The following is a 23,907-nucleotide window of genomic DNA, read 5'->3' as shown; positions in this document are numbered from 1 at the left end:
AGGATCTGCTCTGGAGTCTCCCCACTGCCCCCCTAAAAACTCCCAGACAACCTCCCCAAAAAGGGTCTGCAATTTTACCAATTCATTTTGATCAACAAACCTACTTAAAAAATGCAAATTTCTCTGCCAAAATTAATAGTGTTATCTGTCTCTGATACTTCAGTGTCAATTAGTTGAATTTAACAACATTTAGTAAGTACCTTCTACATAAACCAGGCACTGTGCTTTTCCATGTACATTATCATATTTACCTCAGACTGACCTCCTCCTAACACCTCAGGCAAATTACTTAATACCTCTGGGCCTTAGTTTCCTCATCTGTGATACAGCCTACTGATCTTTACCATTTTTGGATCACAGATCCCTTGGTGAATGCCTGAGTTCTTGTGATGAGAAACTTAAAAAAAAACACACACACCATTTTGCATATATTTTTTGGACATTTATAGCCTTCCTCAAAGCTAATTTTTGGATTTCAGAGTCTCAATGATTACTTAAATCCCTTCCAGTGCTAACATACACTACCTAGCTGGCTTCCTCTGAAGAAGGCAGAACTAGAGGAGGTGCCACTAGAGAATACTCTGACTAGTCAGAGAGCAACAGGAATATAATAATTCATAAGAGGGTGGTGGAGGGGAAGCAGATGAAGGAAGAAGAGAAGCCAGAGAACAGATGAGGGGAGAAGACAGAGATGTGAAGGCACCAAGAATAATTTTTTTATCTTGCCTTGGCTTTTGCTCTAGGAACCATATGGCAAAGCAGCTCTTCCCTTTAGAAAGAGGTCCTCTACTTCAGCATGCTTCCCTAGAGTGTCTAGAGTGGCAAGGCTGAGGTTTGGGAAAAAGCAAGCTGGCTTCTTTAATTCCAGAACATTAAATACACAATGAGGAAACTTACAAATGGAGTGAAATGAAGAGCAGATCTCTCATCTCTGCCCCGTTATCTAATCATACATGAAAATCCTCTTTCCTGAGACTCTTCCCTGTTACACACTATTGGGAAATACAGAGAAACTTGCTGGAGGACTTGTGGGGAGTTAACTCAATATTACTAACAAGTGATACAGATGGGGAGATGATGCTGGGGAGGAAGGCTCCCTAAAGGAGTTGCCTTTTTTATTCTTACTGAATGGGTTTCTCCAAATCACTCCCCCAAGGACTCTCCAAGGGTGAGGAAAAGGAAATGGCCCTGTATGCAGTGCTTTGGGGTAAGCAACCCAGGCTCTGAGAAAGGTAAAACTTCTGTCTCCTAATATAGCTAGAGCCAGGCTTAACCAGATTCTACTTACCTTCTTGATTCTAGTCATGGAAACAAGAAATTGAACTCCAGCCTAGCAGGAAACACCTACCTTGCTGTTCAGTTGCTGAATTCTTAACTCCTTTTGGTGAATTTCCTTTAAGCTGTCACTGAGCTGAGTCCTAAGACGTTCTGTCTCATAAACTAGGTTTTGTGATCCATCTAGGGAAGCTGGTGTCTCTGGGGATGCCTGCCAGGATACAAACACTGATGAAATTCTCTCTTAACATTGTTCATGCTTAAATCCTTCCTTTCAGAAACCCTGCCCACCTCCTAGGAAGTCATCAGATGGTTTGCCTAATAGTGGCAGATGGGCACTTAGCTTTCAGGAAGCTGATGTTTCCTGGGTAGTGGTTACCTCTGAGTAGCAATCAGCGCTGAAATCACTCACCTGTCTTTGATACTGCATTTTGTGGGTCTCAGCTGGGGAGGAAGATCTCAATTCCCTCATAAGATTCTGCAGATGGCTGAGCTGCTGATCTTTATCTGCAATAGCCATAAGGTACTGCTCCTTCATCCTCCTCTCATGAATTTCCCAGGAACTCTTCTCCATCCTAGAAAAAACATGAAATAGTCACAGGCAAAATATACTTGTGAGACAAAGATGAATAATTGCATATTTAAAACAGTATTATGGGCTGTAGAGATGTAGTAAAGAAAATACATAACCAGAGAGAAATTTGTTATAAACAGGACTGTGCAGCAAGATGATGGAGCAGAACTTAAAAAAGAATTGCAGCTGGCAGGATTGGGGAAGAAAAACAGGCATTTGGTCTGAATCCTGAACAATGAGTCAGGCAGGTTTCCATAATGGGAAAAGCATTCCAGGTTCAGGGAGCAAACAGAACAAAAGGCACAAGAATGAATATATATAGTGAGTTTTGGAATTGTTGTAGTAGTGTGTAGAGTGGATAGGGCAGGAAATGAGGGTGGAGAGGAAAGAAGTCAGACCCTGTGGGGCATTGAATACCATGCTAAATAACACTTACTCTAAGCGATGGGAAACCACTGTAATTCTTCAGAAAGGCGATGCCATGATGCAGTATACTATCAGGGTTATGAGAATGCAACTGTAGAGTCTGAAGGATCTGGGTTCAAATGCTGGCTCTGTCATACACTAGGCATGAGACTCTGAGTAAAAGTAACTTAATCTCTCTGAGCCTCATTGGTAAAATGGAAATAAATGATGCATTCCTTAGGATTACTGTGAGGATTAAATGAGATACTTTATGTCATACACCAAACACAGAGCCTGGCATATCACAATCACTCAACAAATATAAATGGCTGATATTTATTTATCCCCTGAATTTGACCAAGAGGGAAGCTTCTATTTGACCCCAGCTAATTTTCCATAGTTCTATCAAAAACTGCCTCTCTGCCATATTCTTTAGTTCTACTTCTTTCTACACTATGATTGAAAAAAACCATTAGGATTGTAGTCAAATTTCTGCAGCATCTGTTTACTTTGAATAGTACCCATGTCTCTAATTTTTCCTAATAATGTAAGGTTTTATTTGGTAAGGTAAAATGGTCCTTTCTTTTCTAAAGGACATACACCAATTATGAAATAATCCTGCTATGTCAAGAGGTGACTTGGATTACAGTCAGATTTTTTTAAAAAGGCAGAGCTAAAACTTAGAAACTAAAATAAATTTTTATTACAAGGCCACTATATGGAAAAGGCACAGAAATTTTCTAAAACACTTTCTCCGAAATTTGTCTGTGAAAAATGAGAGCGAATAAGAAAGAAGGAGTGTAAAACTGAGAATGCACAAGAAAGATCACAATTCTTCCATAAAGCTTTAAGCCACCATTTTGTTTAGAAAGGTGGACAAGTAGTTATGGTGTGGAGAGACCCCAATGGAGAAGAGGCACTAAGGAACAAACCTGATTACTTAAGAGAACACAGCCATAAATGGGCTATACCTCACTTACCCCTTAAGTAAGAGAGCACAGGAACCAGAGCAGAATAAGCAAATCAGCAGCTACAAGTGGAAGAGAAATGTTACTGTATAAATCCAGGCTCTTCTCATAAGCCAAACCCAGTGTCATAGAAGCCTGAATGAGATGTTCCAGCTTTTTCATGTTTGAAAACCTCATTTCTCCCAAGTATTTCAAGAGCAAAAAACAGGGAGTCTTAAAGATATTCGGCTAAAGAAACTGGTCCTAGAGTCAGTGAATCAAATCTGTGTCCTCATTTTCTTCTTCTAAAAGTGAAGTAAAACGTCTTCCTTTCTTTCTCATAATTTACTCACATCCACTTGATATACAATTTTTCTTGTCTTCAAAACTGCTCAAATGTGGAAGGTAAAGAGAGAAAGGCTAAGAGAAAGGTGGAAAGGGAGAAAATGAGGGAAGAAAAAAATCAATAGACCAGAAATCATTTTCTTTCTCCCTCTTTTTCTCTTCCCTTAAGGGTCAACTTTATAAGGAAAGTATCTTTTCATAATGCCCTGTGAGGAAGTTTAAAGAGGAACAAGTGGCTGCAGAAAATAACCCTTTAGAGCCTCGCAGCCCTTCTTCCGTTTACACTAGCAACTGGACACAATATTTTTTTTAGTTCCAGGTGATCTGGAGATAATATGGGAGATGTTAAGGTGATGTTCCCATGTGCTCTCAATCATCTTTGGGGGGCCCTAAATTCAGTGGTCAACATTAATGTTCATCTGAGGTAAGATGATCTCTTGATGGTGAATTGAGATTCTAACAGAATAAGCTAGGGCAGCTATTCCCTGGTAGAAAAAAGGATGAGGTTGAAATGAAGCATCTTTCTTCTAGGGTTCAATTCCAGAAAGAAGAAACAGAAGCAATTTGTATTCCCAGAGAGCAAAAATTCAGTTTTTTTACCTTCTCTGCAATCATCCTTTGATTAAAAAAATGTGTTCTTGTATTATCTGGGGAAGTTGCCAACTCCATGGAATAAGTTTAATATATTTTCACTTATAAGAAAGTCTGTAAAGATGTTGAATATGAAAATCTTTTGGATGTAATTTCACTCCATAAAATTTAAATGACCAAATTCTAAAAAGCATTTTGCTCTATAAACCTTGTTTAAGGTTTATTTTGAAATATCACATTAGTAAAGTGCATGGCATCTAGGATCTGTGAAGGAACAAATCTCTTCTATCTACACATTAAGAGCTCTCTTAGGGATGTTACAATAATTATTTTACTATATTGATATCTGTCATCATTGTAGATAATGTAACCTGGATGGGACTCTAGATTCCACCTCATATTCTTTGTATTCACTTGCCTATGTTTGTCCTGTAGCAGCAGGTGAGACAAAGCAGGTGCTGCTTGATCAGCAGCACTTTCCAACATGGAGATTCCCCTTTTAGTATCAAACTCTGAAGGCTTTGGGTTTGATTTTACTAATGTGGCATGTACCACCATCTTACACTAAACAGTAATAAAGTCCCAACAATGAGGCTGCAACAACAGGACCTGTTTTTTATATACTGTTAAGCACTTATTCTTTACCTTTACTTTTCAGATCAAATCTGAAACAATGAATTAAAAAAACATCCAAAATTTGAGTTGCTATCATAATTTTTTTCCCTCTAATAGAACATATAGCACTGTTAGTCATCTTTAAAGGAAAAGGGCTTGGATTTCTAGATCCAGACAAGATGGAGTAGATGCATTTTTCCTTATTCCGCCCACTAAGTATAGATAAAAAACCTTGGAAATTATATATAAAACCAAACATAAGACGACTGGAAAAGATGGAGAAGAAGGTAGAGAAGCTCAGGACTCTAGGACTTAAGGAATGACATGGTGGTGACTTTACTGGTTTTCCTTCTTGAATTCTACATATCCCAAACTGGGTGAGGGAGGATGCAACAACTTAGAACACAAATGAGTGCCAAGAAAAGTTTGCTGTCTTTTGCCAAAGGCCCAGGAAGGGGAGGACTAGCAAGACAGAAACATTAATGACAATAACCACCCAACTGCAGCAGAACACCATGGAAAGACTACAGTATCTCCCTACCACCATTAACAAACTCCTAGTGAACAGATTAGTGTCATTCTTGCCTGGAGGTAACTAGGTGCACCTCACCCTCCCTGCTAGGTGGTGTCAGAAGAGGCCAAGTGGGGACTTCCCTGGTGGGCCAGTGGTTAAGACTGCACTCCCAATGCAGGGGGCCTGGGTTCGATCCCTGGTCAGGGAACTAGATCCCACATGCTGCAACTAAGAGCTCGCATGCTACAACTAAAAGATCCCACATGCTGCAACTAAGGATCCTGCATGCCGCAACTAAAGATTCCACGCGTGGCAATAAACATCCCTCATGCTGCAACTAAGAGCCAGTGCAGTCAAATAAATAAATAAATAAATAAATATTTTAAAAAAAGAAGAAGAAGAAGAAGAAAAGGCCAAGTGTGTACACTGGACTGTCCACCACTCTGGTAAAGAGGTGCCTCTCTCTGACCACCCTCACTCTCACCCTCGTTACGGTGTCATTGGAGACAACATGTGGAGCCTGGACATCCACCTCCACCCATAACAGACTAAAATGTCCCCCCCTGTTCCTACAGAGGTAGTAACAGAAGAGACCAGAAGGGAAGTTTGGACTGTGGGCACTAACCAGTGGTAACAGGTGCCCCTCCTCAATCACCCTCCTGCAGTGTCAGTGGAGATTAAGTGGGGAGCCTGGACTTTCACCACTGCCCAGTGACAATGAAGTGCTGCCCTCCACACCCCTGAGTGGTATCAATGGAAGCCATGTGTGGAGATTAGACTTCTACTCTCACCTAACAGTAATAAGGCACTGCTCCCTGCTAACTACAGTCTCAGTGGAGTACTAAGTGGGGAGCCTGGACTTCCTCTGGCAGTATCAGGGCACTGCCTCCCACTAGGGGTTATCAATGAAGGCTGAGTAAGGAGCCCGCTGGACTTCACCCTCCTCTAGCAGTAAAGTGGCAGTGTTCCCCTTCCCCTGCTGGCATGGTGTCAGTGGAAGCCTACCAAAGATTTAAGTAAGATTGAGTCTTAAAACTTATAGGACTCCAAAACGTCCAGGTTACAACTGAAAATCACTCGTCATACTAAAAAACAGGGAAATCACAACTTGATTGAGAAAAGAAAATCAATAGATTACAACACTCGAGAAGACACAGATGTTGGAACTATATATATGGAATTATAGAAGTATTTTAAAGTGGCCATCATAGAAATGCTTCAACAAGCAATTACTAACACACTGGAAATAAATGAAAACAGAGAAAGCCTCAGCAAGATATAAAGAGGACCTGAATGGAAATTTTAGAATGGAAAAATACAATAGCCAAAATAAAAAGCTAACTCAATGGACTCAATAGCAGATTGGAAGTGATAAAGGAAAAAGAAAAAAAAAATCAGTGAACTTGAAGATAGACAATAAAAATTACTGAATCTGAATAAAGAGAAAAGTAATCAATAAATTGATTTCATCAAAATTAAAAGGACCTTCTCAATGGAAGGATGAAAAAAATAAACTGCAGACTGGAAGAAAATATTTGCAAGCCACATATCTGACAAAAAAACCTGTATCTGGGGACTTCTCTGGTGGTCCAGCAGTAACAAATCTGCCTTCCAATGCAGGAGGTGCGCGTTCGATCCCTGGTCAGGGAACTAAGATCCCACATGCCGTGGGGCAACTAAGCCTGCCCACCACAACTACTGAGCTCACGTGCCTCAACTAGAAAGCCTGCGTGCCGCAAACTACAGAGCCCACACGCCCTGGAGCCTGCACACCAAAACTAGAGAGAGAAAAAAAAACAAATGAAAGAAACAAAAACCTGTATCTGGAATACATAAAGAACTCTCTCAAAACTCAACAGTAAACATTAACAACCCACTTAGAAAATAGACAAAACACATGATCAAATATTTCATCAAAAAGGACCTATAGATAAGCATGTAAAAAAATGTTCAACATTAGTAGCCATTATGCAAATTAAAACCACAGTGGAACAGCATTCCATACCTGTAAAAAACTAAAATTTAGTTACAATATCAAATGCTGATAAGGATGTAGCATTTGATATTGAAACTGGACCACTCATATATTGCTGGTAGGAGTATACAATGATACAGTCATTCTGGAATATAGTTTTGCAGTTTCTTAAAAAACTAAATGCCACTTATTATATGACCTAGTATTTGCACTCCTGGGCAATTATCTGAGAGAAATTAAAACTTATTGTCCACATAAAAGCCAATACACAAATGTTTATAGCAGTTTTATTTCTAATAGCTAAAAATTAGAAACAACACATGTCCTTCAATGAATGAACGGTTAAAGCAGTACATTCATACCATGAAATACTACTCATCAATAAAAAGAATGAAGTATTGATACATGCAATGATGTTAATGGATGTCAAGGGCATTATGTATGAGTAAAGCTAATTTCAAAAGGTTGCATACTTCAAAAAATTCTCAGAATGAGACAAAATTATAGAGATGGAGAACAGATTAGTGGTTGCCAGAAGTTAGGGATATGGGGATGGGAGGGAGGGGAAAAGTGTGACTATAAACTAGTAGCACAAAGGACATATTTGTGATGATAGGGCAGCTGTATACCTTGTTGTAGTGGTGGTTACATGAGTCCACACATATTATAAAGTTGCATAGAACTATACACATACTTGAGTGAATGTCAAATTGGTGTGAAATCTGCGTAAGATCTCTGAATCGTACCATTATCAATTTCCCGGTTTTGAAATTGTACTATAGTGGTGGGAAACTGGATGAAGGGTACATGAAAGTTCTTTGTACTATTTTTGCAATTTCCCATAAATCTATAACTATTTCATTTAAAAAAACACAAAAAACTAAAAGAAAAGGGTTAAAAAGCAGGGATGACCATACCTGAGCTGATGCAGCTCATGCTGCCAGGAGAGGTTTTCCTGCCTGAGCTCTTCTTGCATAATCTGAAATGTTTTTGTCTTATCTTGATACTCCTGAAGTTGAGCCTTCAGTGGACGTAACTCAGTGATTTCTTGGTTAATCTGTAAGTATTGCTGCTGCAGATTCTTCAATTCCTTCAGCTTTAACCAAAAGGAAAGTAAAAGGGTGATTCATCACATTTCATTCATTCAGCTCTAAGTCAGCAGCACCTCCCTGCTAAGTCAGTCAACATCACAATTGACTACTAGCACCTAACAGTCCACTGACATAATGGCAGCATGAATCCCTAAAATGGTGAAATACATGCAGCCAGGCTGGTGGGAATCTCCTGATGGAGCGGCCATCAAGGCTGTAGCGCCTGACCACTACTGCAACTTCAACACCAGCCCACTGGCCCTGAGGTCCTAAGTTGACACTAGATCTACAACTTTGAGATAGGATAGACTTAAAGGACTTAACAGCTTCTTGGTGGGTGGTAACTCCCTAGAACAAGAAGTGTAAAGATAGATTGGCTTTCTATTTAGCCATATGCCCTGGCTAGGCTTCTAAACTTTCTTACATGAATATCAATCTTAGTTCTAGCTTAGCTGATGTTGATTATAAAGAAGGCATTGATGCCCAAGCCCAGTGTTAAGAGCAGTTAGAATTTGGAGTCAGCTATCCTGCCCACATAGTGTGTGATGCTATGCATGTTCCACACACCTTCTAAGCCTTAATTTCCTTCACCTATAAAATGAATGTAATTATAGTACTCCTCATAAAGATTATGAGAATTCAACGAGAAAATTAATGCACTCCACACATAAAAGTTAGTGGTGGTGATGATGATGATGAACTTGCCTTTAATTAGCAAAACTGCCTATCTACAGTCCAGATATATCTTCTAACTCTTTATCCCCAATATTCTTTAAAAGCTTGGTAGTAAGAAATAATGTCAGGACATCTGGGCAAAGAGAGAGGCCTTGAACACACATCTCTTTCACCCTCTCTGGAAACATCACTAAAGCTACAATAAAGGCATCATTTTATAAGCATAAAACACAAGAACAAGAAGAACAAGAGAGGAGTCAGCAGCAATAAAATTAATTTTAGAAGCTGAAAAGCAGATGCATAAATGGTAACTGACTTAACAGATCTGGGAAAGGCAAGTCTTAAGCTGGCAGTAGGAAAAGCCAAGAGCCAATAGAATTTACTCTGCAGACTCTTCAAAAGGCTCAGGAATTAACAGCACCAAGTACCTCTGGAAAAGGTGGTGATGGGGGTAGGGAGGAGGAGGTGATAGCTGAAATAGGGAGGATTTGATGAAAACTGCTTGAGAACAACTACATCCCTAAATACCGTCCCAGTTCCACACTTTTTGTTACTCTGACAGACAACTAGAATTTTATTCTCTAGAAAAAGTTAAAAGAGTGTCTCTGGACTATGGAACACTAGGTACAGTAGAAGATAAGGGTACTGCTCCGAAACAAGGGTGATCAAGTGAATGTATGCTTTCTGAATGCTTGAAGCCTTTCCCCTACTTAGTTTGAAGAGTGCTGGCACACAGGCCTTTACCATCCATAAGGGAAATTGAGAAGTCTTCTCTAGAAAATCTGACCAACCCAAGAGGAACTAAAAATATCAACATGGGGACTACCCTCAAAAAGCTCAGCAAGATCACCATGCACTGAAACTGACAGCTGGTAAGTCCCACCCACAAGCATTTTCGACTCTGCCCACAAACATGAAGAATAAACCAAGGATTAACCCTCACTTGAAGAACAGCTAACATTAGGCAGGGATAAAAAGAAACTAGAAGAAAAGTAATTCAGAAGGCATCAGCAGAAGAAAGAATGTCATGTACTCAAAGACTTAAGAGAATATTGGAAATTAGAAACATTATAATAGAAATTTTAAAATTATAAAGAAAAACTTATTATGAAAAAATTTCAAAGAACAAAACTACCCCCAATCTTCTTGGAGAGATAAATTAAGAATATATATCCATGAGACCAAAAAAAAAAAGAAAAATCTTAGAAATCAGGAACATGATAGCAAAAATGAAAACTTCAATATAGGATTCATATGATGAAGGTGATAAAATCTTCCCAAAGTAAAGCAAAAACAATAAAAAAGGTAAAATTATAGAGCCAATCCAGAAGGCCCTACACCTAAACAACAGGATTTCCAGGGAAAAATAGGCAATAGAGAAAAAGGATGGGGGAAAATGGTAAAATAGAATTCAAAAGAATTGCCCAAAATTGATGAGCATGACTTCTTAGATTCAAAGGACTAGACAGAATGATAAAAATAGACCCACACCAAAATACATTATCAGGAAACGTCAGAACACACAAGACTAAAAGATTCTATTTACAGTTGACCCTTGAACAAGGAAGGAGTGGGGGTACCCCCACCCACCGTGAAGTCAAAAATCCATGTATACTATTGTCGGCCCTTCATATATGTGGTTCTTCTACTGAATATACCCGCTGTTCTGCATCCACAGAGCCAACCACCCACTGATCCTGTAGTACTGTAGTATTTACTACTGAAAAAAATCTACGTATAAGTGAACCCATGCATTTTAAAGCCATGTTGTTCAAGGTCCAGCTGTATTTCCAGAGAGAGAGAAAGAGATAAGAGATGAGGGAGAGAGGGAGAGAGACAGAGACAGAACTACCTCATATACAAAGGATCAAGGATCAGAATATCTTTAGACTCCTGAACCACAATGTAAGCTAAAAGGGAACAGACCAATGTCTTCACAATTTTGAAGGGAAATTATTTTCAGCCTAGAATTCTATACTCAGCCAAACTATCAATCAGGTGTAAGAGATGACAAGACATTTTCAATAAATTTACCTCCCCTGTATCTTTTCTTAGAGAGCTACTGAATGATTTATTCCAACAAAATGATGGCACAAAACCAAGATGAGGAAAACACGGAATACAAGAAACAGGAACTCTAACACAGGAGAGAAATGGAGGGAGATATTCTAAGATGAAAACTGTGTCCTAGGAGTACAGGGCAACTGATTCATTTAAGAGCAAAAAAGAGATTCCAAGAGAATTTTCTTCCTGAAGACTAAATAGATAGGAATAAACATCTTGAAAAATGTGGATTAAATGGCAGTAAATCTGGCGTTAATTACATTGATAAGTACAAATAAAACTAAGTAAGCAACAACAACAGAAACACAGTTATTGGGCTTCCCTGGTGGCACAGTGGTTGAGAGTCTGCCTGCCAATGCAGGGGACACGGGTTCGTGCCCCGGTCCGGGAAGATCCCACATGCTGCAGAGCGGCTGGGCCCGTGAGCCATGGCCGCTGAGCCTGCGCATACGGAGCCTGTGCTCTGCAACGGGAGAGGCCACAGCAGTGAGAGGCCCGTGTACCACAAAAAAAAATAAATAAATAAAAATAAAATAAAATAAAATTAAATTACATCAGGACAATGGGGAAGGGGTTGTATATTGAAAATGTATGTCTATACTGTGAAAACAGAGGGAGTAAAGAGAACTAAACCCTGTTAGCATATAAGCAAGTCAACAGCTAATGCAAAGAATGAAAAGCCAAGATGCACTATAAACATGATATTTAGCTACTGAGGAAACACCAAAATAACAAATTAAAAGGGTTGAAAGCAGATTGCCTCAGAAGAAGGAGAAACAGGGTTGGGAATGCTACTGTTTGTTTTTCTTATCAAACATTGTAGAATTTAGTGACTCATCAAATATGTGTGTATAGCTTTATCTTTTAACCCAAAACTAAAATAAAAACATATTTTTGTTTTGTTTTAAAGCAAACATATATTCTTTATGCAATCCACTCACTCCTCTAGTCCAGATACTCTAAATGTTACCTTTGGAATAGAGCAGATCATCAGAAAGCTGTGTGTCTGGAACTGCATGTTAGCCACTTGCAGAGGTAACTTTAGTGAATTACTCAAAATTCTTTTGCTACGCACTTACATCAAGGGACAGCTAAATAAAAACCCTATAAAACAATTATTATATTTACTGTAGAGAAGTAAAGAATGTTTCATAACTTCATAGTGTCCTCCCTATGGAAACACAGAAGAAATTTCTTGCAGGCTTCAATACTTAAAGAATAACTATTCTTATCTGTTCCAAGTAGTTTTACTTTCTTCCTTTTCCCTAAAATGTGGACACTGCAATTTATACACAAGGTTTTAAAATTCCGTACTTCTGATGGCTGCCAGACCTCAGAGCAAAATTAGTGGTCCATCTTTCTAATAGGATATTGTGATATCCCTTTGGGATAAGTTTACTCCTAAACTAAACTTACTCCTGGTTTAATCTTTTTCTCTCAGATCCTAATTTTCTTTTCCTTCCCAGTTCCTCACCTTATATTATCTTGAAAAACTGTTCATATCTTTATATGCTACCTCAAATCATTTTCAGACTGAAATAAGTATAGACAAACAAAAAGGCACCTCTAGAGATTTGCTCTACAGCCTTTAGGTAGGAGTGCTTCATTTGATTATGGGAAAATCCTAAGGAAGTTTGAACACATATGAAAACTCCAGAATGTTTTCAGAGTTGTTTGTTATGCCCTAGTAGAATCCTAGAATCCCCTGGGTTAAGTCCTTGCCACTTAGACCCTCAGACTTTATTTGCGAAACTTCCCTTTGACTAATTACATAAAGAAGAAAACGAAAGTCACCTAACCTCCTTTCAGACCTAGCTCATCTCTTGGGTGGTCCTGAGGGAAAGAAAGCATAGTGTAGTCAGGTGACAAACCGCTGGCCTAGGCTGAATGTTTAAACTGATAGTGATTGAAATAAGTTATTGTACATGCAGCCAGTGGCTGAGAGACTAGAAACTTCAATGCTCATGAGACAGACTGAGAACAAGATATCTGGAAAAGAAGATTTGATGACAATTAACAATATATTCAGTAAGTATGCAGAAGGGCCTCAGAGGCTGTAGCAGAGTCTGTATGCAATATCATTGAGTCAGACTGTCAGGCCTTCATGTGATTTATAACCCTGCCTAGGCTTTATGATTTGTTCATGGCAGATATAAAAGCCTCAGTCTCAAAAGTTCCTATAATTTCCCTACACGACAATTTCACAAAATAGAGAAAAGTGTTTTCAGTAACAACCACACAGATAGAGAATATGCATCGATTTTTGATTATCAACCATATGATTAACTACCCTTCTGCTAAAAACCATGGGAAATATGAACAAATATAAGACATGACACATTTACCAAGAGTTTACAATTTAATTGGGGAAATAAAAAATAAGGGTATAGAAATTAAACACACACACATATACACACACACCCATATATATAAAGGCAATATGGGACAAAGGAAAAGAGAAGCACTAGGGAAGTACAGACAGAAGGTAATAGACAATCAAGTGATCTGGAAATGTAGCCGGAGGATTTGAGCTCTGGGGCAACCTTTAAAGAGTAGGAAATATGTGCCCAAAAAAGGAAAATGGAGAGGACATTTTGGTTCAGAGGACAGTAATGTGGGTAAGTAGATCAGTTTGTGGGTGAATAAATCAGTTTGGCTGAAATGAAGAGGATGAGTAGAGAAGCAGTAAAAGAGGATGCTGGAAAGAGAGGCAAAAACAAACTATAGGGTATTAAATCCAGACTAAGGGGTTTGAATCGTCCTAGAATGCCCAGATAATATGAATAAATTTTTTTTTATCATTTTCTATGAAAATGAAAATCAATTTAAAGAAAGTTTCAAAAACTCTCAAAGAAGATTGGAAAGAAGAACCTAGATACTCACTAGTCGGTCTCGGTCATTTTGAAGTGATGACATAGCTTTTTTTAAACTCTGTACTTCATCTGGGCTGGTTGCAGGTGGGGCTGCAGACCTCTGCTTCCCTTCCTCTGACTTGCGGAATTTCTCCAGTTCACTCAACAGGCGATCTCTCTCATTCTGTAGACTGGCCATAGCCTTGGAAAAGGACTGTACTTGGTTGTAAGAGTCTTCTAGTTGTGAGGACAAGTGAAGCAGTTGGTCATCTTTGGATAGAAGCTGTTGGTTAAGTTTCTCAAGGTGGGGCAAGCTGTTATCCTCAGTGGAGTTAAGTGGAAATGAAGCTTTAGAAACAAGAACATCTCTCTCCTTGCTTAAGAGGCCCTGCTCTTCTCTCAGCTGTGCCAACTCCTTCAGACTGGCCTCATATTTCTTTTTCAGTTCCTCAACTTCCTCATTGGCATGATCTCTACTATCTTGTAGGGAAATCATTGACCTTCCAAAAGACTGGATTTGTGCTGTGAGACCTTTATTTTCTTTGGTGACCATCAGTAACTTCTGTTCCATCTCTACCAGATCTCTTGCTAGCTCCGCCACCCTCTCTTCTGCTGTTTCAGTTTCATTTCGCATTATCCCTGCATCATGATGAAGATGCTTTAATTCTTTCTTCAGTTTACCTTCAATTTCACCTACCTTTTTGGCAGCTTCCTTCTGAACACGAACCAATTCCTCTTCCAGTTCTGTAATTCTCTTCTGAGACAAAGAAAGGGTAGTATTTAACTTCTCTACCTCCTCTTCTTTTGCTTTTAATTGGGTCTGGAATATTCCTAAAGTACCTTCTTCTTGCAAGGCTGTCAATTGTTTCTTTAGTTGGGATAGAGATACTTTTAAGTTCTCAATCTCTTTAGATAAACCTCGTTTCTCCTCCTGTAGGGCAAGAGAGAACCTCTGCAGCTCCTCCTTTGCTTCCTCAGACTCCTTGAGCTTTTCTTCTAATTTAGCATACTCACTTTTCACCTCCTTAGTCTGCTGAAGTTGAGCTTCAAGGAGCTGCTTTTGCTGACAGTCCTTCCTTGATATCACTTGGTTCAGGTCTTCTCTATATTGGATCAGTTCTGCATTGAGCTTGGCATTCTCCGAATTGAGATCATCCATATGACTTCTCAAGCATCGAATTTCTTCCTTCAGCTTATTATTCTCAGTAGCAGCATCCTGGATGAGTTGGTCTTTTTCCAAGATCACAGAGAGATGTCGCTCTTCCAGCTGTTGGTAGTCACCTACTATACGGTCTCGGTCATCCTGGAGAGAAGACATGGATTTAACAAAGGAATTCAACTGAGCCTTCTGTTGCATGTTCTCCTTTTTCATGTTTTTCAGTGTTTCCATAAGCTGATTGGTTTTGTCAACAGCTTTTTTGTTCTCTTCTTCTAAAACAGTATTCTCCTCTTCCTCCTGGGACAGCAGATTTTCCAACTCTTTAATTTCTTTATCATGCTGCTGATGCAGTTCAGCAACAGCTACTTGGACTGCCTGTTCCTTGGCAGAAAGCAGGCTTATAATTTTCTGCTCTTTCACGTTTATTTCTTCATGCAGCCTACTGGTCAGTTGTCTGGAGGCCTGAAGATCTGTCTCTAGCTGTTCATAACTGAACTTACAGTTTTGGATATCAGCCTCTTGCTGCTTTATGATCCCTTCCAAATTTTCTTTATTTTCCTTATATTTTTCTAAAGAGTTATTTAAATCAGTTGACTGGTCTCTGAGAATCTTCAGTTCTGATTCCAACTTAGCTAATTCATCCTGAGAACTACGGTATAGATGTCGAGTCTCTTCTAGCTGGGAACAAAGTTCTTTGTTTTCTCCCTGTAGAGTATCACAGACCTTCTGCTGAAGCTGGACTTCTGTCTGAGCTTTGGACTCCCAAATCTGCTTGTCATGTTCAAGCCTAGAAGAAAAGAGGTCATTAATTACAGATTTCAAGGGAAAAGTACTTGATGCCTAAGGAACACATACTACAACATGTACTCAGATCTACAAGTGAATAAATATTCGTAATTGAAGGTGTTCATCTTTTTAATAAAGAGGTATTAGCTCTACTGAATGTTCTGTACTAAAGGTATACTGCACCTAAGAATTCGTATAAAAATAAACTCCAAAGTATGTTGCTAATTTAGTGACATGACCTTGGACACTCTAAAGAGTGCCCCCAATTTTGTTCTTTGCTCTAGACAAGCTGTTGTCTGGCCCCTTAATGGAATAATCTTGGTATGAGAGGCAATGAGGAGACCTGTCTCAGAGCAGAAGGATCCTACTAAAAATGAGAGTACAAAGTGTGGGGGACACTGTTATTTCCTGAGCTTGAAAAGTGATATAAAATTGGGAGTTTGAAGAAAGTAACTCTAGCAGGCATATGCAGTATGAATTGATGTGGAATATGAGGAAGAAAAAAGAGGAGATCATTTCAGAGGCTAAGGCAGTAATTTGAGAGTACAATAATATGTACTATGGTAAAAATTCAGACAAGGATAATGGAAATGAGAAGAAAGGAAGAAATCTAAGAGATCTCTCAATAGAAAGATGGGTAGAGAAGCAGATGTAAATTTTTCATATTAATACAAGTTGTAGCAGAAAGTCATTTGCAAGAGAGCGAGAGAGACAGAAGTGAGAGGGAATACATCTTTGGGGAGAATTTAAACCAAAATCAGTCCCATAATATTAAAGGGAATAGAAATAGTTTAAATAGAGACTTCCTTTGCCTTCAATTACCTTTGGAAGAGCAAAAAAAGTCATTATGCATTTACCTGGAAATGTTGATCTTCAATTCCTCCATGTGGATGGACATCTGCCTAAGCTGATCCTTTAGAACACTGAAATTCTCTTCTTTAAGTTTAATTTCTTCTTCTTTGGTTTGAATAGCAACACTGAACTTCCTCTCCCATTTCTTGGCTTCATCTATCACCCTGTCCCGATCATCCTGGAGGGAAGACATGCTCTTAGTGAAAGCTGCAAGCTGGGCCACAGTACTATCCAAGTTTTCCTGAAGTTGCTTAACTTCCTTGTCTTTCTTGTTCAAAGTAACCTGAATCTCTCCAAATGTCTCTTCTAAGTGGACTTTTTCTCTTTGCAAAGCATCCAGTTTCTCTTGCATATTCTTCTTCTCTTTCAGGTGTTTCTCCTCTACCTGCTCCAGTCTTCGCTCAAGATCTTCATCCTTTTGTTTCATTTGGCTTTTAACTGATTCTTTATTTGACTGAAGCTCCTTTTTCAACTTGAAATTGTCTGCTAGGACCCTTGCTGCTTCACTTTGAGTGTCATCTAGCAGTACTTTGAAGCTAGCTAATTCTGTTTCTGCCTTCTTGCGATGTTCATTGGCTTGAGCCAGATTTTCTTTGGTTATTTCCAAATCTTTTTGGGACTCAGTCTGAACAAATTCTAAGGCCTTAACAGTTCTCTCCAGAGCACAGATTTTCTCTTGGTACCTAATGCAATCCTTCTGCAGCTGCTTTACTTCTTGCTGTTTTTCTTTTAACAGCTCCTGAAGTTCCTTTGCATGACTTTTATTGCCAGGCCCTTTCTGAGCACCTTGTATTTTCTCCATATATTCCTTTCGTATTTCTGATTCCACCTTAGTCTTCTCCTTGACTAACTGCTGCTTTTCTTCTTCCAATTCACTCACACACTTTTTAAGGTTCTGCATTTCAGATTCTAGTAGCTCATTTTTGATTTGGGCATCTGTAACATCCTGATAATAATTCCCAATGCTTCCATTAAGTTCTGCTAATTGATTCATAAGCCTCTCTTCCAAATCATCTTTCTCTTCCTCTGCTGTCTCCTTTAGCTTGGTAACTCTGGCAAGTTCTTCTTGGATTTGCTGATTTAACGAGTTTATTTTGGTTACTTCTTCCTGAAGCATTCTTAGTTCACCATCCTTTGCTGATATTTGACTCAATAAAGCAGCTCTCTCATTTTCTAAAGTCTGGCTAAATTCCTTGTCTTTCTGCTTGTCCTCCTCTAATTCAGTGATTCTTTCTTTGAGCTGATCCATCTGCTGTAGGTAATTATTAATTTCATCATGTAAGCTGACATTCTCACTTATATCAGGCTTGGCACTGCTCTCTGAATGAATGGATTCTGAATTTTCAGACCTTGGGTTCATACTTGGAGAGTTTTGCTCATGGGCCTCACCTGGAGCAGACTGGGTTGCCTCTTCAGTAACAAACATCTGGTTATCATATTTCTCAGTGGCCTCCAGGCTAGCTTGTTTGGATACATTACCTTCTATCTGATGCTTTAAATCCTGAACCTCTTCACTTAAAGAGTCCTTCTCCATCATTAAAGACTCAAACTCCTTAGAAAGGGTTTTATACTCTGTTTGGACCCTTTCTAGTTCTTCCTTCATGTCAGAATTGGAAGAAAGAAGTGCTTCCATACTATTTTTAGATGTACCTCCTGCAGGGTGTACCTCTGCTCTAAGCCTCTCATTCTCTTCTTCCAAATCTAGGATTTTCTGCTGTTTAGATTTAGCAAACTTTCTCATCTTTTCTTTCATCTCCTCCATTTCCTGTTTAGCTTCTTGCAACTGCTTTTCTGTTTCTTTCTTGTTTCCTTCTGTGCTTCTTAACTTGCCGTATAGTTCTTGCTTCTCTTGCCTCACAGTTTCTACCACATGCTGAATCCTTTCTGCCTCATTACTAACATTCTCATAGGACTGCAGAAGAATTTCATATTCCTTTTGTAACTCTTTGTGTTTCTCTTGCCACTCAGTGCTCTCTGCAGTCTTAGAACATTTCAAAGATTCAATTTCTTTCACTAAGTTTTCCTTGTCTTCAGTAAGACCCTCCAGAGCTAATTTCAGACTTTCACAAGAACCACTGAGACTTTGATTTTCCATTAAAGATCTGTCCATTTCTGCAATGAGTTTGTCTCTTTCCTCCTGAAAAAGAGCTAACTTGCCTAAGAATATATCTTTCTCTTTATTTTGAGCAGAAACTTGGTTTTCCACATCTGCCAGAGACTTGGTGAGATGTTCAATGGTATCTCTGGCCAAAGACAACTCCTCTTGGAGACGTTTGTTTTCTTTTAGTACTTCTTTTCGGGAAATAAGGGCAGCTTGCAGTTTCCTCTGTATTTGTTGCTTTGCTTTACTTTCTTCTCCAATCTCTTCTGGTTTCTGCTTCATTTCACAAAGCTCCACCTGTAACTGCTTTATCTTCTCATCATGTTCTTTGGCTTGCATTTCCAGCTCTGTATGCAGAGCCTTCACTAAATCCTCTTGTTCTGTTATCTCTGTCTGTACTTTAGTAAGGGCTGTTTCCTTCTCACTAAGCTGTCCAGAAAGGTATCTAACTTCTTCTTCTTTTTTGCTTATGAGTTTTTGCAGTTCATCTAGTTCAGGCTGTAATTCTCTTAAATGTTCTAATCCAGTGATTTCTAGTTGACTGCTTTCCAGTTGTTGCCTCAGGCTTTCTGCGTGGGCTTCAGCTTCATGGGATGCTGCCTTCAGACTTTGGATTTCTAAATTCTGTTTATTTATCTGCTCTTGTAACTGAAATACCTCTTCTGATTTTTTAGTCAGCTCACTTATTGTAGAGCTAACCTTCAACTCTAACTCTTCTTTCTCAGCCTCTATTTCTTTCACCTGTGTCTTAATCTGGGCAATAGCAGTATTGCCCTGCAGACCATTTGTATCTCCAGGATGAGAAGGCCAGTCTGGGCACAAGTCAGACTCTGAAGCAGGTTGAGCAGGTTGCTGCTCTGTGGCTTTGAATAAAGGTTCTTCTAAACCTTGAGTGGGAGAACCTGGAACCCGCTGGCCACTGCCTGGGAGTTTTCTGTCCGAAGATTCCTTTACTTGAATCTGTAGTTGCCTTAGTTGGTCCCCAATGTTCTCACTTTCCTTGCTTTGCTCATCAAACTGTTCTTGCAAGCGATTATAGTCATCTTTCTGTTGCTTGAGCTCCTCCCGAAGATGTCTTTCTTTCTCCTGTGCCTTTTTTAGAATCACCTTGCGAGAGGTTAATACTTCCTGTAGCTTCTTTTGAAGTTGCTCCTTTTCTTTTTCAAGGTCCACTATTTTCTCTTCCAGTTCTGGTTTCCAGTGTTCTCCACTACCTGCAACAAGTGGACTGATGGCTGCTGCTTCTTTTACAGGTGCTGCTGACTCTCCATCACCTGCATCCTTGTTACCTGTGGTTAACTTTTGGATAACTGTTTGGTTTTCAATGATTTCTGCTTGGAGCAGATCTATTTGGTTTGTCTTCTCTTGCAAATTCTGATTCATCTGTTTGACCACAGCCTGTAACTGTTCTTCAGCTGCTGCCTTTTCTTCCAAATCCTTCCTTATGTGCTCTAGTTCCACTTCCTTCTCAGATATTACCTGTTTTAAAGATATTACCATTTCTATTTCTTGGCACTTAGAAGTCATACATTTTTCTAAGCCTTCTTTGCTTTCTTTATCTTCCTCCATTTCCCTCCTCTCACTCTCACTGAGTGGGGTGTCTTTCCTGGGTTCATCTTTCACTTTGGCCAATTCCTCTTCTAATCTACTGACTCTCTGTAGAAGTTCCTTTCTGTTAATAAGAGCAGCCTGGAGCTTTCTTTTCCTCTGCTCACTTTCTTTCTTTACAAGGTCTAATTCATACTGAAGTTCTTCTTTACTTATTAGCCCTACTGGGTTCAGCTCATCATAATTCTGTTTAATGCCAGAAACAGTTTCTTTATCTTCTTCCACCTGCTCTTTTTTGGCCTCTTCAGCTCTGGATAATAAATTCAGCTGTTCTTTAAGAGTCTTAATTTCAACCCCAAGAGAAAACTTCTCTTCATTAAGCTGAACCATTTTCTCCATCATACTAAAGCTGATTTCTGTCACTTGCTGATCCTTCTCCTCGATGGTTTGTTGGAGAATTTCCACATCTTTCTTTTTCTCTAGTAAGAGTTGGTCCATTTTTGCTATTTCAAGTTCCTTCTGTGAAAGAGCCTGTGAAAGTTCTTCCACCTTATTTGAGATATCCCTCTCACGGTCTGCCCCCTCAAGCACTTCACTTTCCTTCTTCTGCAGCTGGCTCTGCAGGCTTTTGATCACTGTACTCTGCTCGGAAAACTGAACCTGCACATCATCAAGTTCGTTCTGTAAAACTTCAATCTTTACATCTTTAGTTTTGGCTTCTATGCTGAGACTGTGGATCTGTTCAGTGAGCAAGTTGTGATGAGCAGTCTGGCTTTCATAGTCAAGTCTTCTTTGCCTTTCTGCTTCTGCAAGGTTCACTTCCAGTTGCTGTATCTGAGCCCTCAGTTCTGTTACCACACTAAGTTCCTTCACCTGAGAAAGAAGCTGGTCTCTTTCTTCAGACAAAGCAGTGAATGCACTATTGGTGTTTTCAGCATTTTTCTTAAACTCTTCAATCAGCTGGGTTAGGCTGCCTATTTCCTTAGCCTTCTCATCTAAATTTTTCTCATAGATCTCTTCTGCTTTATGAAGGTTTCGCTCAAGCTCCAAAATTTGACCTTTTAGCCTTTCCAATTCATTCTGGTGACAATGACAAATACCTGATACCACAGAAGGGGATTTATCATCATCATCCTGCTTTGCTGATTTTAATTCCATTCCAGTGTCATTTAAAGATATTTCCTCAGATGTTCTGTGTTGGTATTTAGTGCTCATCTGTTCTTCTTTCTCAGTTGTTGGAAGACCACTCTCTTCATTTGGCATGGGGGGAAAATGTTGCCCTGTATCTTCAAGCAATACTGTCATTTTAACTGGAGGTATTCCTTCACTCTCTGTCTGTTTCATTTCTTTTTGGTCAGGGACCTCAGGGTCACCCTCTGCCCTTTTGCCTTGAAGTTGCAACTTAAGGAATGCAATCTCTTCTTGGGCTTCTTTCATTTCCAACAATAAAATGGATAGTTCTTTATGCTTCTGAGAAAATGTGTTCTCCAAGACATCTTGTCCACTTTCCTCAGCAGAAGAGCTGCTCTTATTGAGCCTGGCAATATCAACCATGCTCATCTGTTTTTAAAAAAAGAAAGAAAAAGCCTCAATCAAATGTTTTATAGAAAAGAGCCTAAGTAGGGACTTCCCTGGTGGTCCAGTGGTTAAGACTCCAAACTCCCAATGCCAGGGGCCCAGGTTCAATCCCTGGTCAGGGAACTAAGATCCCACATACTGCAACTAAGCCCTCATGCCACAACTACTGAGCCTGCGCGCTCTAGAGCCCATGCACCGCAACTAGAGAAGGCTGCGTGCTGTAACGAAGACCCAGTGCAGCCAAAATAAATAAATCTCCAATATAAATAAATAAATAAATAAATTTATTAGAAAGAAAGAAAGGGAGGGAGGGAGGGAGGAAGGAAGGAAGGAAGGAAAGAAGGAAGGGAGAAAGGAACCTAAGTAAAAACTGGCATTTTGTGCATTTTCCAAAACCTAAAACTTTTCTATCCAAACCTTCCTAACATAACACTGCTAAATACTTTTAAAATCAGTTTTCCCAGCTTGGACCTCTGAGGGCATCCTGTCAATCCTGCACTGAGGTCATGTCATATTCATAAGACCTAAGGAAACCTGAGACTCATTTTCTAAATATTCCTCACTTGGGAAACTTTTTCTTCAGATTAAAACTACTTATTTCTCCTAAGAACTGCTTAAAAATAAAAAGGGAAGCAGGAGATGAATTAAATTTTTGTTTCATCCCATGCCAAGGAGGAAGTTAGGGATTCCTTTTCCTAAACTATGTATTGAAATGGGAAGTATTAGATAAGACAGCCATTAACAGACAAATACCAAACAAGTTGACTGAGATAAATTACCAGGATAAAATAATCAAAAAGGAGTTCTGTTGGGGATTGGGAAGACATTACGGACCTGTTTTACAAAATATTAACCAAGTTACTATTACAAGGATTACTGTGTTAGACTGCTCAATCCACATAAATTATTCTATAATTGTTTTCTTGGGAAACAAAACCAGTGACTCTCATGGCAAATTTAGTATTTTATTAAATGAGTTTGGGGACATGGGTTCAATCCCTGGTCTGGGAAGATCCCATATGCCACAGAAAAACTAAGCCTGTGAGCCACAACTACTGAGCCTGCGCTCTAGAGCCCGCGAGTCACAAATACTGAGCCCGTGTGCTGCAACTACTGAAGCTTGTGCGCCTAGAACCCGTGCTCCACAATAAGAGAAGCCACCACAATGAGAAGCCCATGCACCGCAACGAAGAGTAGCCCCTGCTCGCCACAACTAGAGAAAGCCTACACGCAGCAACGAAGACCCAACACAGCCAAAAATAAATAAATTAATTATTTTTTTTAAAAAAGGAAGTTACATTATTCCCCAAAGCCATTTATGAGTCTATCACTGACTTCTTGATTGTAAGGACAATTAAACACAGTACAGCTAACAGTAATCTTAAATCAGAATATTGAGCAACCATACATTTCTTACAGTAATTTTTAGGTTATAAAAAGCACCGTTCTCTGATGATACCCTTTTTAATATAATCCTAAGTGAAACTGTGCCAACTGGGGAAGGGGATTTGGGGAGAGACTAGAGACTTTATCTAACCTCTTCACTGAGAAACTTTTCTGAGATGGGCAAAGAAGCTGAAAAAAATGATAACCTAGCATGAAAAATGGGTTATCAAATCCCAAGCAAGTGCTACTGTACTTGCGTTGGTTCTGAATAAACAAAAAAATTCCAAATATTTAGAAACAAGTGAGAGTAAAAGATAAATAATAACCATTACGACTCTTAAATCTCACTTTCCAGGTAATGTAATTCTCTATTAACATTAGAAAATTGCAGAAAAGCTTAGGTTTGAAATTACCTCCCTTTGATTGAGCTCATATTCTGATTATTTAAAGAATGCATCGGTCTTCCCTGATGGCACAGTGGTTAAGAATCCGCCTGCCAATGCAGGAGACATGGATTCGAGCCCTGGTCTGGGAAGATTCCACATGCCACAAAGCAACTAAGCTGGTGCGCCAC

General features: G+C 39.3%; 1 protein-coding gene across 8 annotated transcripts in view; it reads right to left on the bottom strand.

Moving 5' to 3' along the window:
* The window catches only part of GOLGB1 (golgin B1), a gene marked incomplete at its 5' end in the record, with an annotated part of 66,869 nt that overhangs the window by 9,457 nt on the left and 33,505 nt on the right, over positions 1-23,907 (bottom strand). For all 8 annotated transcript variants that reach the window (XM_079704187.1, XM_079704186.1, XM_079704188.1 and 5 more), the window contains 5 exons: positions 1,349-1,486; positions 1,688-1,850; positions 8,159-8,337; positions 13,955-15,869; positions 16,726-21,929. In XM_079704187.1, the coding sequence (XP_079560313.1) occupies positions 1,349-1,486; positions 1,688-1,850; positions 8,159-8,337; positions 13,955-15,869; positions 16,726-21,929 (7,599 nt within the window). The remainder of the gene's footprint in view (positions 1-1,348; positions 1,487-1,687; positions 1,851-8,158; positions 8,338-13,954; positions 15,870-16,725; positions 21,930-23,907) is intronic.

Source organism: Hyperoodon ampullatus (genome assembly GCF_949752795.1).
Source record: "Hyperoodon ampullatus genome assembly, chromosome: 5".
Classification (NCBI taxonomy): Eukaryota; Metazoa; Chordata; class Mammalia; order Artiodactyla; family Ziphiidae; genus Hyperoodon; species Hyperoodon ampullatus.
Note: the sequence above shows the minus strand (reverse complement) of the source record. Positions and strands in the feature narration are given on the sequence as shown.